The sequence below is a fragment of the Syngnathus scovelli genome, chromosome 17 (genome assembly GCF_024217435.2).
Source record: "Syngnathus scovelli strain Florida chromosome 17, RoL_Ssco_1.2, whole genome shotgun sequence".
NCBI classification, from domain to species: Eukaryota; Metazoa; Chordata; class Actinopteri; order Syngnathiformes; family Syngnathidae; genus Syngnathus; species Syngnathus scovelli.
Window position 1 is genome coordinate 7,946,735 of NC_090863.1, and position 16,286 is coordinate 7,963,020.

Here is a 16,286-nt window from a genome sequence, read left to right on the forward strand (position 1 = left end):
CCTGTTCAAATGTTTAAAATGTTCTTACCATATTAAATAAAAGCTGGCCATAACGCCTTGTGTCCGCTAGAGGGCAGAAGTCGCCTTTACACGTAGTTAGAATTGTGACGGAAGTACCCTGCCGGTTGCACGTTCCGTGTGAGGACGAGGAGGTCACACAAGAATAATGTTGAGTAAAGTGGTCGGACAGAAATATATGTCCATGGCTAAGTTGTGGTAAGCTTCTGTTCATTTTTTGTTTTAATAAGAGGTGTGGGGGCGTTTCACGAACGGAAGCGTCCTAAAGTCTACAGCTAGCAGTTAGCATTTAGCCTAGCTGGGGTCATGCCAGAAAAACAACATTGACATTTTATTTGAAATGATAATGAGGCACATTTCAAGTTTCTTATTATCATGTTGTCATGTAAAGGTAGAGATCAAATGAATATCTGTTTTGTCGCATGATGGTTTACTTTTTTTATTTCCCATTGATATCTCATTCATTAAGTGTGATACGGTTATTGGGTTGTTCATTTTCAGTTTTGTGACATTTGTTGGGAAACCCTTATCAAGGATAGCTGAGCCCACAATTGAATTTTAGTCATATACTGTAGTGTAATCACAGCTTCAGGTATTTCATGATAAACGAGTTCAATGTTTCCTTCACAGGATACCAACACTGGCTGTTTGGGGCACAGTGGGTGGTGTAGCTATGGTACACATGACAGAATGGCGAGTCATTTTGGATTATGTTCCCTACGTCAACGGCAAATTCAAGAATGATAAATAGTGGCAATCAGGTGAGCATGGAAAATTGTACATTTATTTACCTAATATGTTCAAAGTTTCTTGGTGACAAGAAAAAGTGACAAGTAAAAACTTTAGCAACCTTTTACGAATCCTATTTTAGCATGCACGTTGTGATCTTGTTGTTTCTTTCCTGACAGTTTGTTGATGGATTGAACTGAAATTATGAACAAGGACTGGTCCAGCCGCTGTTTTGCAATGCAGGATATAACAGCCTTTACTCCTGATCATGGTGCTCCAAAATATCTTCATCATCACCATCATCGGCATTTGGAGTGGAGCAGATACACCTCAACCTGAAACTCTTGAGTGAAATCAAAAGGAACTTTATTTTTGTACATGTACTTCTGCAGTCAGCTATTCAATTTAATCATCAAATGTTGAGCTTCCCTCCAAGCAAACTGTTTTGAAAGAGGAAGGAATAAAATTAATGTGAAATATCTTGTGTTCAATGACTATTGTCAGTCAAATTCGAACTAATATTTAATATACGAAGATCGTGTTTCCGTCTCAAATCTTTACTGCATCATCATTAATTGTTTGTGATGTTTTAGACATACCTTTCTTTTTATAATAGGTGTTAAAAGTTATTTTTGACTGTTTAACGTCACTTGTCTTTTCTACCACTTTGCAGCAATTAATAAGTTAATCATTAAATGTTTGGATTCAAACATTTATTCAAGTCAAAATTTTACTGTTATCTACATAATATTTTAACTGAACATTTGCAAACCACTGATGATTTTTTTTTAAAGCACAACAATCTATTTATGCGGACCCTAAAGCTAGGGTTAGTCCCCCCGGACCCCAGTTTGGCCACCTGTACCTTCCACTCTCCCATCGTCACTTCCGCACTAGTTCAAGTAAAGTGAGTGCCGCGGATGGATTACAGTACAATCGAGGGGGGTGACGTGGTGGGCGGACTGATCTCGGCGTGGAAAGGTCCTGACTGAGGAATGGTGATCGATAAACAAATCTCTGATGCAAATTCACGACACATAGCTGCTCGTTGACATTTGCTACTTTCCAATAGCTGACTTCGACTCCACACGGAACGTGGACGCTTGAAAGTATGGAACGTAAAAGGTACGATTTGGACGATTTTGCGCTACAAGCAGTCGGTTTTTTTTTTTTCATTGAAAGTTTGCTCAGCAGGAAATGAGTACGAGTACGTGCATGCGTCTTGCAAACTCAACAAATAGTTATTTTCCCAACTCCAATGTTGGAGACAACCAAATCTTTTATTGAAGCTTTACGATGCACATTAACGTTACTTTTGCCGAATGTTTAGTCGTACAGTACTCCGGGTGGTCTCCCGTCCCTGCTAGCAAGATTAGCTAGCCAAGTTTCATTGTTTACAGTCACACGCTTGACTTGAGCTACGTCGGTTCCTTGGCTCCAAAACACTAATCAAGTCGCAATGTCTTTAAAATACAAATATACTAAGATATTTGTCGCTAGGCACACAATTTAAATTCTTACTAACTACCTTTGTGAAATATGGGTCCTCGTTATCTGGCGTGTATATAACTTAATTAGCGTGTGCTTTTTTTCTGATCTAGAACAACACTGGGATTAAATGTTCATAAACGCTGTTATACGTAAAAGAACAGGGAACATGTTGGTGGTTTTGTCGTTTTAGCAACACAAAACCCCTTCCCGTGTGCGCAGCCATTGCTATGCTTTGACTTGATGAACGTTGTGTGGGCGTGAACGAGTTTGTCTTCACTCGCCTGTCATTGCACTGCTACGGCGGGAAACCTTCCGCCTTAACTGGAGATAATCAGAGATGGCAAAGTAATGATTATAATATTGTGTATAAATTGCATAAAAAATACATTGACAGAAGAAAAAAGAAATTGATAAACTGTGCGGGGAATATATCGTTTTTCCTCATTCTGTTTCCCATGTAAACTACAACCACAACTAAATGAGTTAATCTCTCTGTGGTGGTGTCAGTTCAATCTAAGAATGATCAACTCACACAATGATGCCATAAATCCTTGTCATTTTCATTGATTTAATCGTGTGTATCCTCTCCAGTGTACCTGTCAGGCGTGTTCTCGGAAAGCCGCAGACAACACGTAGTCCAGCCAACAACTTTCACATGGACGAGGCCAGCCAGTCTCGTGCTGCACATTTAGTTCTTACGAAAGTCCAGCGAAGTGGGTACAAGCATCATGATGGCAACCATCAAATCAGGGTGAGAATCAACACATTTAGACTCTTTTTTTTTTTTTTTTTTTTTTTTTTTTTTTTTTTTTTTGCAGTGATGATATTTTTAAAAACAATGGTGTCTTCCAGAATGGTCCTCACTCGGCCTGCCGCTATGGAATATTTTTAGATTTAAGTAATCTACCGATTATCTCATTGAGTAATCACATAAAAAAAAAATATTAATTAAGCACAATATCATACATGTCAAGTGTAGGTATTTTTAGGCTTTAAAAGGCAGGCCTGGCCTGGTGAGTGCCGTGGGTGTCAGTGAATTAGCATGCAAAGTTAACTTACCATGGCAACTACATGAACGTTAGTCCATGTGGGGGGGAAGATCCCTGCGAATCTTCCAGGTGAGATTTTGCTTCGACCATTTTTCTGCGATTGAATTATTCAAGATGCTCGATCAATCAATGCTGCTCTGCATAAGCTCGTTTGAACTCTTAAACTAGCGAGTGCTGCTGTAAATCATTGAGGAAATCCTTCACATTTCACATTACATTATTATTGTAATTACCGAAAACTAAACTAAAAAAAACACAACCTTTAACCGCTCACATACTCTTTTTACCTTTTCGTGTCAAGAGAATGGTCCCATAAAAATTGATCTATAATGTTCTCCATCCACCGCAGTCAGTTATTGTTTAGCTACAGGGAAGAATCAAATTAGGCTGTTTCAACATAGAGGTGGCCAACTGGGCTCACGTTGGGAAACGTATAACAGTGGTGAGATTTATTGATTAACGCTCATAAATTACCACGACAGATATTTTTTATCATTGTGTTGTTCCGTTCATTTTTTATTTTTTTAAATTCCTAAAGCAGCATTGTATGTCTTCTTTCAACAGGCCAAGCCAGACTTGAACACAACGCTGCCCGTTCGACAAACAGCCTCCATCTTCAAGCAGCCAGTGACCAAAGTAACAAATCACCCTAGTAACAAGGTGAAAACAGACCCACAGAGGGCTGTGGACCAACCAAAGCAGGTGAGTCAGATGACGTTTTATTTCATCTTCGTGATGGGTTTGTTGGAGGGGTCAATCTAGATAAAAAATACTGTTCCTCTAAATTGTGGATTTTTAAATATTGTGGGCGGGTCTGGAAGATATGTCAGTAAACGGGCATTCACTGTAAGCTGAATAGTAATGCACAATGTTTGTTTTGTTGTTGTTTTTTTATCATAGTTATTCTGGGAGAGGAAGCTGAGTGGGTTAAGTGCCTTTGACATAGCAGATGAGCTAGTGAAAACTATGGATCTTCCCAAAGGCCTACAAGGTGACCGCAGTTGCAAAACAACAACGCTTGAGAGTTTACAAATGGCACCTTTTCAACCGTCTTGGTCTTTTTTTGTCCTCAGGTGTCGGCCCTGTGAGTTCTGACAAAACGCTTCTATCCGCCATCGCAAGCGCCCTCCACACAAGCCCCGCACCCGTCACTGGCCAGCTCACGGCAGCCGTCGAGAAAAACCCAGGAGTGTGGCTCAACACGACACAGCCTCTCTGCAAGGCATTTGTGGTGACCGATGAAGATATCAGGTGACACTTTTTGGGTTGAATGGTACAATTCTCAGTGTCGACGGCATAGACATTGCGCTCATACATTTTGCTGACAAAGACTCTCCACGCTTTGCTTTTTAGCCACTGGTACATACGGAATTATAAATATTGTTTAGTATAAAGCTTAGTATGAAGAGAGACCATGTAAAATGCACCCAGTAAGACCAGAACCGACATGGGAACCTCAGAACTTAGTGGAAGGAGTGGTAACCACTAGGCCCACAGTGCTGCCAGATTTTAGGGAAATAATGTGAATAGACCTAATCGGTTCCAGGCCTGTACTGTACTGTTGCCACCATTTTGGGTCTAAAAAAAACAAATGCTGTGAATATAAAAGCAGAGTCATTGATGCTGATGACGGTCAGATATTTTTTTCCAATTGCGAATGTTCCATTTTTCCACATTAGAGGTACATTTGTATCCAGTCTGACGTGTTGGTTTAAGCAACTTCTAATGAAGACATCAACAGATGCAGTGCACATTAAAGGTGTCCTTTTCATCTTCTGTGTCCTTCAGAAAGCAAGAGGACCTTGTGCAAAATGTGAGAAGGAGGCTCGAGGAAGCCCTCATGGCGGATATGTTGGCTCATGTTGAGGACGCCACTGTGGTTGAGGCACCCAGCACAGAAGAAGAAGAAGAAGAAAAGGAGAAGGGGGCCGAGCGGGTGGAAAAGGAGCAGTTATAGCCAAGGTACATAAAACGGCTGTTTTAATTCCAGCAGTGCTGACTGATTTTTCACTTACATCGTTTACCACAACTTCAACTGAAGTCATTATGTGGGGGATTTTTTGGGGGGTTTTTTTCAGTTTTTTTTTCACTACTTCAACTAAACTAAAACTGAAACAGTTGTGTTGTATTTTTATTGTCATCAATTGAAAAGGTGCTCCAACTTTCAGCTGTTACCTCCATCAATTTTCAGGAAATATGTTTGATGCCGCACACTATTCTTTATGTGTCGTTTTTATAACGGCTGCTAAATGAACTCAAACAAACTTTGTTTATGTGAACTGTAAATTATCTCTAAATGTGCCTCCATCTGTGAAGAACACTGCTTTCTTTGATATCCCCACCGTCACTGTTAAGTAATGTTTATGCGAAGAAGCATAGCAAAGATTGGAGAATGTTGACTTGCATGCTGTACTCTCTCACACACCCACATAAAGCTTAGAGAGATGACATAGTTTGATGGTTTTCAAATATTCTTGCTGGTTTACAATAACTTTAGGTCAAGTTATCTAATGGCGAGCCACATTGTAAGAAACACTGTTACTTTACTACTGTACATGAATCAATATTGTTAAATAAATGCATCTTTTGGACATTGGTGTATTTTATTTCATGGGTATGAATCTGAATCAAAAAGTGTACAAGCACATGTGTGTGTGGGGGGTCATTGGTAAGACATCAGATGTAATAGTATGTGAATTTCTCAAAATAGTTCGGACTAAGTGCATACATAAAACTGGATTTTAATGATGTTGAATAACTGCTAAAGGATACAACAGAATGCTGGCTTTGAATGATCACACAATAACGTTTGCTTGGTTTTAAACGAATAAATAAAGGGATGGCGGTCCAGCCGAGCGACTGACACAATGGCAATGACAGTAGCCGTGGCTTTGCGTGGATCCTCTTCTCCCCATCGCCGTATGTGGCCTTTGAACCCATTGTTGTGTCGCGGCTGACGTCAGTACCGTCGGAGCTAGAGAGCGGCGTGCGCCTGGTGAGACAAAGGCGGCGGAGAGAACCACTGAAGCGGGCTGTGCCGGAGAGAGCGAACGGGGTCACGGACCGCCGAATACCACTTTGTCCCCCCACCAAGTCACGCTCGGCTTTGGGGACCAGTGTTTTCCCTACCATGAAGACACTCTCAGGAGTCATCGTGCAGAGACATCTACGGGCGTCCTTTTAACGTGTTTTTGTTTTGTTTTGAGGAGGACAACTCTGCTTTAACGCCCCCCACCCCAGTTTTGGCGTGCTAGGCTGCTAACGTGCTAGCTCGAAAGAAGGCTGCTGCTGCTCCTCCTCCCTCCTTCTTCCTCCTCTTCTTCTTCCCGGCTTAGTTTCTCATCTGTTCCTGAAGGAGCAAGGCGACAGCAAAGCGAGGCAGAGAGACTCGACAAAGTAAGGATAAAGTAAGTTTGGACCGCGTGAGTACATTATGGAATCTGAGCGTGAGCGTGTGTGTGTGTTTTTAAAGGAGTTCCTCAGTGAAGCTAGCTTAGCTCCCAAACAAAGGGGTCGGCAACGTGACTGAGTGTGGAGGAGCTAGCCTGCTAACTGGCTAGCCGGAGCTAACAACAGCACTTCTGACACTTCTCGTCGCCTTTTTTGTTGTTGTTTTTTTTGTTATTGATATTAAAGTCACTCGCGACACGTATCGTTTGGAGGGGTTTGCGTGGGTGCGAGAATACGCATTTTGTGTTGTTTCAAGGGAATACTATTTTCCTTTATCCCGACAAAAGCTGGATGCTGGAGTTGTCAGTCACAACAAGACAAAGCAAGGCGCCCAAAAAGCTGACACCCACCCTAAACATCTCATTCCCACTCTTGTTTTTTTTCTCCACGACAAAATTATTTTCCATTTTTTATCATTTCAGAAGTGGGGCGTGCTCACTCCCGACAAGCAGGCATCCGTGATCTGATGTGATATCCACGGAGAGACTATGCCTAGCCCTTTATTCCACCCTGACATTATGGACCACGACGTGGTGATTAGCAGCCAACACAACGGGGTCGGTATGGCCCGAGAAACGGACCAAGAGTCCCGGGACGAGGACCACCAGGAGGTGCTTCGTTTCGCCCTCGACCAGCTGTCACTCATGGCCCTGGAAAAGGTGGACTGTGGAGGAGGTGGCGGCGGCGGGCTGGTCGACACCTTGGACGGTACCCAAGCCCCCGGCTCGGAGGGTTACGTGGACCTCCAAATGTCCCGGGACTCTCCGACCTCCTGCTCCCCGTCCCCGGAGTACTACGGCTCGGGCGGCTACCACATGGCCGGCGGCTCGCACCCGATGCTCCACGGGGAACAAAGCGCCTCCGTCCTCTGCAACCGAAAGAGAAGCGTCAATATGACCGAGTGTGTGCCCGTGCCGAGCTCCGAGCATGTGGCGGAGATCGTGGGAAGGCAAGGTGAGCCTTTTTCATTTTTCTTTATATTTTTATTTATTTTTTTGCGGGCTTGTTTGGTCGGAGGGGAGCCGGCTGTTTCTTTGTTTGGGTGCGCTGTAGCCTCCGACAACTTTAGTTTCCTGACTAGGCTTAGCTCTGTGCGTAAACGCAAACCGGCGCGGTCATTATTGCCTTAGAAATGTCACAATTGCTCCATTAACCGCGTACTTTTCGCACTGTTTATGCACAATAGTTTGACAGGTAGCGCGGTTGTGGTTGAAGGGGGAGGGGTGGGACGAGGTCAGACAAAGCAGTCTGGACATGTCTTGCAGGCTGCACCAAACAAAGGAAATGGCGCTAAATAAGCTTTGAATGCATCATAAACGGAGAAGGGGGCTTGAATGCAAGACTAGTGTCACCCATCAGTTCCATGTATGCTTACAAGGCACGTTATATTGTGATTGTGGGGGTTTTGAGGCGCCGAAATGAAGCAGACGGTCTCACAAACACGGGACTGGGCGGTGTTACGCCCTGCACCCAAAAGCTCTAGCTCGCTCAGTCCGTACGCCGACGCCGCTTGTCGCGCGCCTCGCCGCGCTCCAACTGAATTTCTCGCCTCCTTTGTCCTCGACGCGCACTCTCGATACCGGCTGGCGCTCTTTTTTAGCCGCCGACTAGCTTGTCGCGGTGGCGGCGGCGTTTCCAGTATTGTTCTCTTTGTTTGAAAAAGCCATGCTTTCTGCTTCCCACAATGACATCACACTCCGCTCCTCCTATTGGTCGCCTTGATGACGCGTCATCAGTTAAAGACACAGCGCAAAATGTGGTTTAATCTGATGCTTCATTTTTGTTTTATAGTCTTCACGTTAATGCGGCCGGCTGAATGTCTTCGCCTTTATTTTAATGCACACACTGTTGGGACATATTTTTTTAAACTAGTCACATGATTCATGACCCACATTGGCTACAGTAGCCCAGATGAAAATGGAAGTGGTGGTTGCTGGTTCTCTGGGTAATTTGACATTCATCACTTGGTAACAGTATAATATAGAATCTTGGATTTGGACCTTGACTTATTATCCACCCAGTTAGTAGTTTTTTCCAAGCTCTGAACCGTTAATATTTTTTCCCTCTGCCACCTGAGTGAAGTTAAAAGAATGAGAAATTACCAATTCAACTTGTCAGTCAAGTTATTATTAGCGTCTAGCAATTCTATCAATTATTTCATTATCTTGCACGCCCCCTAGTGGTCATCCTTGCATCTGCAGCATGTGTCTATTTTTCAAAACACAAATATGATTTCTGTTGAGTTTTTGGCATAAACCTGACATTTTTCTACATATTTTTTTCTCCTCCAGGTTGTAAGATCAAAGCGTTGCGCGCCAAGACCAACACTTACATAAAGACCCCAGTCCGCGGCGAGGAGCCAGTGTTCATCGTGACGGGACGCAGGGAGGACGTGGAAATGGCCAAACGGGAGATCGTCTCTGCGGCCGAGCATTTCTCCATGATTCGAGCATCCCGTTGCAAAGCGGGAGGGTCGGGAGGTGGAGGAGGCGGAGGAGGGGGAGGCTCACTTCCTGGACCACCACACCTCCCTGGACAAACAACCATTCAGGTACTGCTTGACTGCCTTTTGCTTTTAATGTCTTTCGCATGACATTAAAAAGGAAAGGCAATAGAGCCCTTTTAATTGGGAAAAGACAATTTGAGATATGAATGGTGACGGAATAAAATAAAATTGTAATTCAAGGCACCACTGTATTTTATAGCTGGGCATTCAGAAGTCATAAGTGAAAAATGACATTTTCCTCCTTTTTAAAGAAGGCATTGTTGTGTTCTGTGTGAAAAGTGTTTATAAACGAAGTTGTCCTGATTAATTTATTTGTGTTGGTTGCGGTCCAGGTGCGGGTGCCCTATAGAGTGGTGGGTCTGGTTGTGGGTCCGAAAGGAGCCACCATCAAGCGCATTCAGCAGCAGACCCACACCTACATCGTGACGCCCAGTCGAGAGAAGGACCCCGTGTTCGAGGTGACCGGCATGCCCGAGAACGTGGACCGGGCCAGAGAAGAGATCGAGACCCACATCACGCTGAGAACCGGAACCTTCGTCGACCTGCAGGGAGACAACGACTTTCACACCAACGGGACCGACGTCAGCCTAGAGGGCCTGGGCGCCCTCAGCGCGGGCCTGGGGGCATCCCTGTGGTCCCGGGCCAGCAACCATCATTCCGCACCCCCGCCTCCTGCGCCCTCCCCGCCACCTGCCGCCATCCAGATGTCTGTGAACCGTAAGATTTCCTCCTCGGTGGCCTATCATGCACACAACGGCGCGATGAGTTCCGACGGTTATGGTGGGGGCCGCAAGGGCAACGAGGGGGCCAGCCCAACCAGCCCCTTCAGCACAAGTTCCAGCAGCGCCGGAGGAGGATTCACTTTTGGCGGCGACTCCACCCCACTCCCTTCCTCAGAGGAACTGGGCTTTGAATTCAGCGCTTCCAACATCTGGGCTCCCTTTGTCAACGGCGCCAACAAGTCAGGCGGCCCCTCGCACCCTCAGCCGCCGCTTCGCCGCAACAGCAGCGGCCTGAGCGGCGGCGCCATCACGCCGCGTTTGTCCCCGACGCTGCCCCAGGACGTCGTCGCCAGCCCACTGGAGCACCCGCTGGCCCGCCGCGCCCAGAGCGACCCTCTGAGCACGCTCTCCTGGCTGCAGTCGGGCAGCACGGCAGGCGGCAGTGGTGGCTCCTTCTCCGGCGGCTCCAGCTCCAGCTCAGGCGGCTCGTCCACGGGTTACTCCTCCTGCTCGGCATCCTCGCTGCCCGGGGGTTCGCCCACCGACTCGGAGGGCGGCGCGGGCCTCAGCTCTGGGATGCTGAGTCGGCTGAAAGGCGGGCCGGGCCCCGGTGTGGCAGGCCTGGTGGGCGCAGGCCCCGGGGTCAACAGGGACTGCTTTGTGTGCTTTGAGAGCGAGGTGACGGCCGCCCTGGTGCCGTGCGGCCACAACCTTTTCTGCATGGAGTGCGCCGGGCAGATCTGCCAATCGTCTGAGCCCGAGTGCCCTGTGTGCCACACGCCCACCACGCAGTGTATACGCATTTTCTCTTAATGGCGGTGGGGGCAAGAGCTGCGTGGAGGCCCGGATTCACACTAATATCCTTGAACACAAAGTGGACCATAATATTAATAATCATGATAACAATGCAGCATTACCAGAGACAATGATGCTGATGAATAATAATAATAATGACACTATGGATTTATTTGGAGACGGTCTCAGTGGTGAAACTAGTGTCTTATCTCTCTTCAGGCCTTCATTTTGAGCTCCTCATCTCTCCTTCCTTCACTCAGTCTTTCCTTTTGACTGCTTTTGTACTTGGCAGATATTTTTTTCCATGAAGCTGACAGATGAGGCCTCAACTTTTTACTTGCGTCCGCTCATGCCTCCAATTTCTCGCGCTCCTTCTTTGTCGTTGCGCCCTTGTTTGCCACAGAAATCCAGAGGTGTCAAACTCATCTTTGTCTGGATCGTTGTAGTTCTCTTGGAAATTATTGCAGTGGGTTCTGGAGCTGTGTATTTGTCTTAGACAACAAATGACTGGGTAACATATTTTGACAAGTCAGTTTCTTTTAAAAATGTAGTTGCAAACAAAAACTACTTGTAATATTAAAAATGAAGACTGTATTGGTTCTGGTTTAAGCGAGGAAACCACAAAAGCCGCATAAAATGCGGCGGGTCGAGTCAGGCCTGCAGGCCTTGAGTTTGACACCTATGACACTAATCCGATTGTTTGGTTGCGCCCGGGCGTCCCCCCCCCAACCCCCAATCCTCTGTGTTGTGGCCTCATAGACTGAAAGTAGCCATCAAGCGATGCCAAATGTCTGTAGAAGTCAGCACATTGTCTCTGCTGGTGGAGCCCGCTCAAACATCACTTGACAATCGTGCGTGTGTGTCCATCTTTAGCCGCACAAAGCATCCCATCCCACCTTTTCATTGTGTGGCTGTTTCTCTTTCAAAAAAATGTATGTGTGACTGCTCCGGTTCACCTCCCCCCACGAAAGTCTCCAAGGCAGGAGCTGATCCATCCTCGCCCTCCCCCACGCATGCACGCACACACACACACACAGCTCCCAGTCCACCCACATCCTGTCTGTTACACTTGCATGGGCTCCTAAAGTGCTTTCTGACTGTGGAGGCGTGCGCATTACTGAGAGGGTTTGTGTGTTTGTGTCTCGCTGTTCCAGCATGTTTGTTAGTGTGAGAGAGAACAATCGTGTCAGTCAGAGAAGTTTGCTTGTTTGTGTTTGTGTGTTCCTCTCGCGTTAGTCTGAACGAGAGTGTGAGTTGCGTGAGAGGAGTGTCACAGTATGTGATGTGGGAGAAAAATGTGGTTTTGTTTTCTAATGACCTTGCATTATTTGCGAGACTGTTACAATGAGAGATAATTGACAAGAGAGTATGCCTATCATTTGAAGAATGTCAATGTGTATGTGTTTTTTCTGTGAAAGTGTTTCTGATCTTTGTCATGTGAGGAGTATTTGTGTGAGTGTGTGGGTGTGGATTATTCTTTATTTCATTTATTTTTTTTCCTCAGTGTTTTTTTTTTTTTTTTTTTTTACTATGAGAGGGAGAGTGTTGTAATGGTTGCTCCAACAAGGAGGGTCTTGTTTAAGGGTAGTTCCCTTTCCATGCAAAAAAAAAAAAAAAAAAACATCAGGAAAGGTCAATTGAAGTATTTTCCATGCACTGTCACTGCCCCCCACCCAACTTGAACCCCCCGCCTCCTCCCATCCTGCCATCTGAATACCAACAAACAAAACAGCAGTTTTCATGAGGGTCTTCCACCCCACTCCGCATACTTTAGCGGTGCACTACACAGACGCCTTTTTGGGGTAGGGAGGGGGGGTTCTCTTTTATATTGCTAGCGTGCATTGTGCTGGAAAACGCAAAGAAGCCATGACAAAACTCAATTGCGGTGACATTAAAGGGCTTCCTCCTAGTTTGATTTTTGGGGCTGACCCACAGTAGGAAGACGGTTATGTATCCTTTCTGGCAGCTAGTGGCCATCACCCACCCAGGGCTTCCACACACACACACAGACAGACACACACAACTTTGTGTTCCAATCCCAGCAAGCTGCAGAATGTCGTCGTCACGCGGGATTCGATTAAGGCAAACGCCGAGGCTGTTACATGGGCGCATCTTAAAGCCCTGCTTAAAAACAGGATATTTCAACTTGTGTTGTTAGAGCCCATGTGGCCAGTCAGAATGTTAGACTTAATGTACAGTACTTTCATTGTTTTTAAAAAAAAAAAAAAAAAACAGGTACCATTTTTCCAGATTGACTGCTGATTTTTATTTTTTTAAGACCAGTGTGTTCCCCTTCCCCCATTTTCTTGCTTCAAGGTTTGAAAACAGGGTTTCCTGAGGCACGCTAGCCTGACCTCTGACCTTTCTTTTTTCTGATTAGAGGGGGGGATGCAAAGACAAGCCTCGCCAACGTAGGGGGGCAGGGCGCGTAGCCGGTAGGGGGGAGACTCCGCTCAAGCTGCCACCCCCCGCTTGCCTATTTTTTGCTTTAATTCTCTTTTGTACGCTCAACCAAAATGTAAACCATGTCAGCAGAAGTACCTGTGTGTGTAAATATCGGAACAATCATCGGCATCTTGTTTTTGCAAGCAAAATGGCTTCTTTGAAAACGAGAACTTGTCATTATTTGTAAGTTAACCATCTGCATGTCATTAGCTCATTTTTAAGATATAAAACAAGAAACTTTTTACACATTTTATTTTTACAATTGATTTGCTTACCTAAATATCCCAGACAATAATGTGACCGTTTATTACTTAAGATTTATTTTTATTTTCCTTTTTTTAAAATTTTCATTATTTTCTGTGTACTACATATAAGCAATTTATAACAAAATGAGAAAATTATTGAAGAAAATTTTAAAATTGAAATATATTTTATTTGAAAGTTTATGGACCTTTTAACCAAGAGCCAGGAAAAATTGTATCATGGTATAATTTGAGCTGGTTTGACGGTTATGAGAAATGTATCAAGAGTTTTATTTTTTATGCTTCTTTAATAAAGTCTTGGTTTTTGGTTTCATTTTTTACTGTAAAATGATCATTTGCGTCTTGTCTTTATTTGTGCTGTTTGGTTGACATGTGGGACACGTCTTCTGCAGGCATACAAATAAAACTTTTTGTACCTTGTCACTGAGCTTATGCTGCCCTTATTTCTATATTGTGAGGTGATGTGATTGCACTTTTAGGTCAAGGAAACCTGTAAAATTGTGGTTCAACAGATTTATTGTAAAAAAAAAAGAAAGAGGCCTGTTATTTACATCTGTAATAAAACTTAGTCTTAGGGAAAGCATTTCCATGAGCAACCAGCCAGCAGACTTAGGCTCTAACCCTAATTTGAAACCCTAGTTTAAAACCCTAATAACAGGCCACTTCATAAGGGAAAAATCATGGCCAAATCAAGCCTCCTGATTGGCTGGTTGATCCGTGACGTCACACAGACACTCCTTTAGGTACTCCGCCATTTTCAAGTGTACTTAATTACAGCCACTTTATTAGGGAAATATCATGGTCAAAGGTCAGGTGTCAAGCTCTCATCCTCGGGGCCGCGTTCCAATATGTTTTCCAAGCTACCCTCGTTAAGTGCAGGTGCGTGAAAAGTTTTAGCCACTTTCACGTTCAAAAGGAGCTAAAAGTTTTCACGCACCTGCACTTAACGAGGGAATCACACGGACACTCCATTAGGTACACCGCCATTTTCAAGTGTACCTAATAACAGGCCACTTTATTAGGGAACTATCATGGTCAAAGGTCACAGGTGACAAGCTCTAGTCCTCGGGGCCGCGTTCCAACATGTTTTCCAAGTGACCCTCGTTAAGCGCAGGTGCGTGAAAACTTTTAGCTTCTTTCGCGTTCAAAAGTGGCTAAAAGTTTTCACGCACCTGCACTTAACGAGGGAATCACACGGACACTCCATTAGGTACACCGCCAGTTTCAAGTGTATCTAATAACAGGCCACTTTATTAGGGAAATATCATGGTCAAAGGTCACAGGTGTCAAGCTCTAGTCCTCGGGGCCGCGTTCCAACATGTTTTCCAAGTGACCCTCGTTAAGCGCAGGTGCGTGAAAACTTTTAGCTTCTTTCGCGTTCAAAAGTGGCTAAAAGTTTTCACGCACCTGCACTTAACGAGGGAATCACACGGACACTCCATTAGGTACACCGCCAGTTTCAAGTGTATCTAATAACAGGCCACTTTATTAGGGAAATATCATGGTCAAAGGTCACAGGTGTCAAGCTCTAGTCCTCGGGGCCGCGTTCCAACATGTTTTCCAAGTGACCCTCGTTAAGCGCAGGTGCGTGAAAACTTTTAGCTTCTTTCACGTTCAAAAGTGGCTAAAAGTTTTCACGCACCTGCACTTAACGAGGGAATCACATGGACACTCCATTAGGTACACCGGGATTTTCAAGTGTACCTAATAACAGGCCACTTTATTAGGGAACTATCATGGTCAAAGGTCACAGGTGTCAAGCTCTAGTCCTCGGGGCCGCGTTCCAATATGTTTTCCAAGTTACCCTCGTTAAGTGCAGGTGCGTGAAAACTTTTAGCTCCTTTTGAACGTGAAAGTGGCTAAAAGTTTTCACGCAGGTGCACTTAACGAGGGTAACTTGGAAAACATATTGGAACGCGGCCCCTCAAGGACTGGAGGTTGACACCCCTAGTTTAAGTGAAAAGTGCCACACCCGCCCTCACCCCCACTTTCTGATTGGCTGGTTGATCTGTGACATCACTCGGACACTCCATTAGGTACACCGCCATTTTTAGGTGTACCTAATAACAGGCCAGTTTATTAGGGAAAAATCATGGCCAAAGCTTAACTGAAAGTGAAAAGTGCCACACCCGCCCTCACCCCCACTTTCTGATTGGCTGTTTGATCTGTGACGTCACACGGACACTCCTTTAGGTACGCCGCCATTTTCAGGTGTACCTAATAACAGGCCACTTCATTAGGGAAAAATCATGGCCAAAGCTGAACTGAAAGTGAAAAGTGCCACACCCGCCCTCACCCCCACCTCCTGATTGGCTGGTTGACCTGTGACGTCACACGGACACTCCATAACTTCATGCATTTTTTGTACATGTCAAGAATGTGTATTTGCTCTTTATTTTGGGGGACACCAACACATATTACACAACGTAAAACACATACATATTGTCATATAAACCAGTTGACCAAATGTCAGATTTTTGTTTTCATGCCCCAAAAATAAAAACAAGGAATAAAACACCAGACAAGTTTCAACAGGTTTTAATGTTGATTAAAATAATAATAATAATAATAATAAAAGTAAATTTCAAACCAGCAATCTAACGCGAAATTGCAGTAGATATATTGGATAACAATATTTAGGCGTATATATGCATACGCGTTATTTTAAGTGTTATAAAATAAAAATTACCCAAAGAGAAGATGTTGCATAACTGCGCATCCCTTCATGCACTATAGTTAGCCGTTAGCTTGGAGAAAACGTGCATAAAAGAAGTGGTGTTTCAGTGAGTGGTTCTTTCTTTCCTTGGCAAATCGTAAA

General features: G+C 44.7%; 3 protein-coding genes and 1 long non-coding RNA gene across 4 annotated transcripts; 3 read left to right on the forward strand and 1 right to left on the reverse strand.

Annotated features, from left to right (window-relative positions):
- The first annotated feature begins 64 nt into the window (after window positions 1-64).
- On the forward strand, window positions 65-1,226 carry uqcr11 (ubiquinol-cytochrome c reductase, complex III subunit XI). Its single transcript, XM_049746301.1, has 3 exons — window positions 65-216; window positions 649-779; window positions 927-1,226. The coding sequence occupies exons 1-2, from the start codon at window positions 167-169 to the stop codon at window positions 767-769; spliced, it is 171 nt and encodes a 56-aa protein (XP_049602258.1). The 5' UTR covers window positions 65-166; the 3' UTR covers window positions 770-779; window positions 927-1,226.
- Window positions 1,227-1,668: 442 nt separating this feature from the next.
- Window positions 1,669-5,878, forward strand: mbd3a (methyl-CpG binding domain protein 3a). The gene is made up of 6 exons (XM_049746300.1): window positions 1,669-1,872; window positions 2,830-2,989; window positions 3,852-3,989; window positions 4,188-4,278; window positions 4,361-4,538; window positions 5,076-5,878. The coding sequence occupies exons 1-6, from the start codon at window positions 1,859-1,861 to the stop codon at window positions 5,242-5,244; spliced, it is 750 nt and encodes a 249-aa protein (XP_049602257.1). The 5' UTR covers window positions 1,669-1,858; the 3' UTR covers window positions 5,245-5,878.
- A 134-nt stretch (window positions 5,879-6,012) lies between these two features.
- LOC125984446 (uncharacterized) lies at window positions 6,013-6,555 on the reverse strand. Its single transcript, XR_007486969.1, has 2 exons — window positions 6,417-6,555; window positions 6,013-6,279 (listed from the first exon to the last, which is right to left on the reverse strand). It is a non-coding gene; the product is annotated as an uncharacterized lncRNA (long non-coding RNA).
- Window positions 6,556-7,225: 670 nt separating this feature from the next.
- On the forward strand, window positions 7,226-13,891 carry LOC125984441 (RNA-binding protein MEX3B). The gene is made up of 3 exons (XM_049746286.1): window positions 7,226-7,691; window positions 9,029-9,288; window positions 9,576-13,891. The coding sequence occupies exons 1-3, from the start codon at window positions 7,226-7,228 to the stop codon at window positions 10,776-10,778; spliced, it is 1,929 nt and encodes a 642-aa protein (XP_049602243.1). The 3' UTR covers window positions 10,779-13,891.
- Window positions 13,892-16,286: the final 2,395 nt, after the last annotated feature.

Excerpts from the sequence above, each read along its gene's own strand:
- mbd3a (XM_049746300.1), top strand. Across the intron at positions 3,990-4,187 it reads CTGTGGACCAACCAAAGCAG|TTATTCTGGGAGAGGAAGCT; the intron begins GTGAGTCAGATG and ends TTTTTATCATAG. Across the intron at positions 4,539-5,075 it reads GTGACCGATGAAGATATCAG|AAAGCAAGAGGACCTTGTGC; the intron begins GTGACACTTTTT and ends TGTGTCCTTCAG.
- uqcr11 (XM_049746301.1), top strand. The coding sequence starts at position 167 with ATGTTGAGTAAAGTGGTCGGACAGAAATATATGTCCATGGCTAAGTTG. Across the intron at positions 217-648 it reads ATGTCCATGGCTAAGTTGTG|GATACCAACACTGGCTGTTT; the intron begins GTAAGCTTCTGT and ends TTTCCTTCACAG.
- LOC125984441 (XM_049746286.1), top strand. The coding sequence starts at position 7,226 with ATGCCTAGCCCTTTATTCCACCCTGACATTATGGACCACGACGTGGTG. Across the intron at positions 7,692-9,028 it reads GGAGATCGTGGGAAGGCAAG|GTTGTAAGATCAAAGCGTTG; the intron begins GTGAGCCTTTTT and ends TTTCTCCTCCAG. Across the intron at positions 9,289-9,575 it reads CTGGACAAACAACCATTCAG|GTGCGGGTGCCCTATAGAGT; the intron begins GTACTGCTTGAC and ends GTTGCGGTCCAG.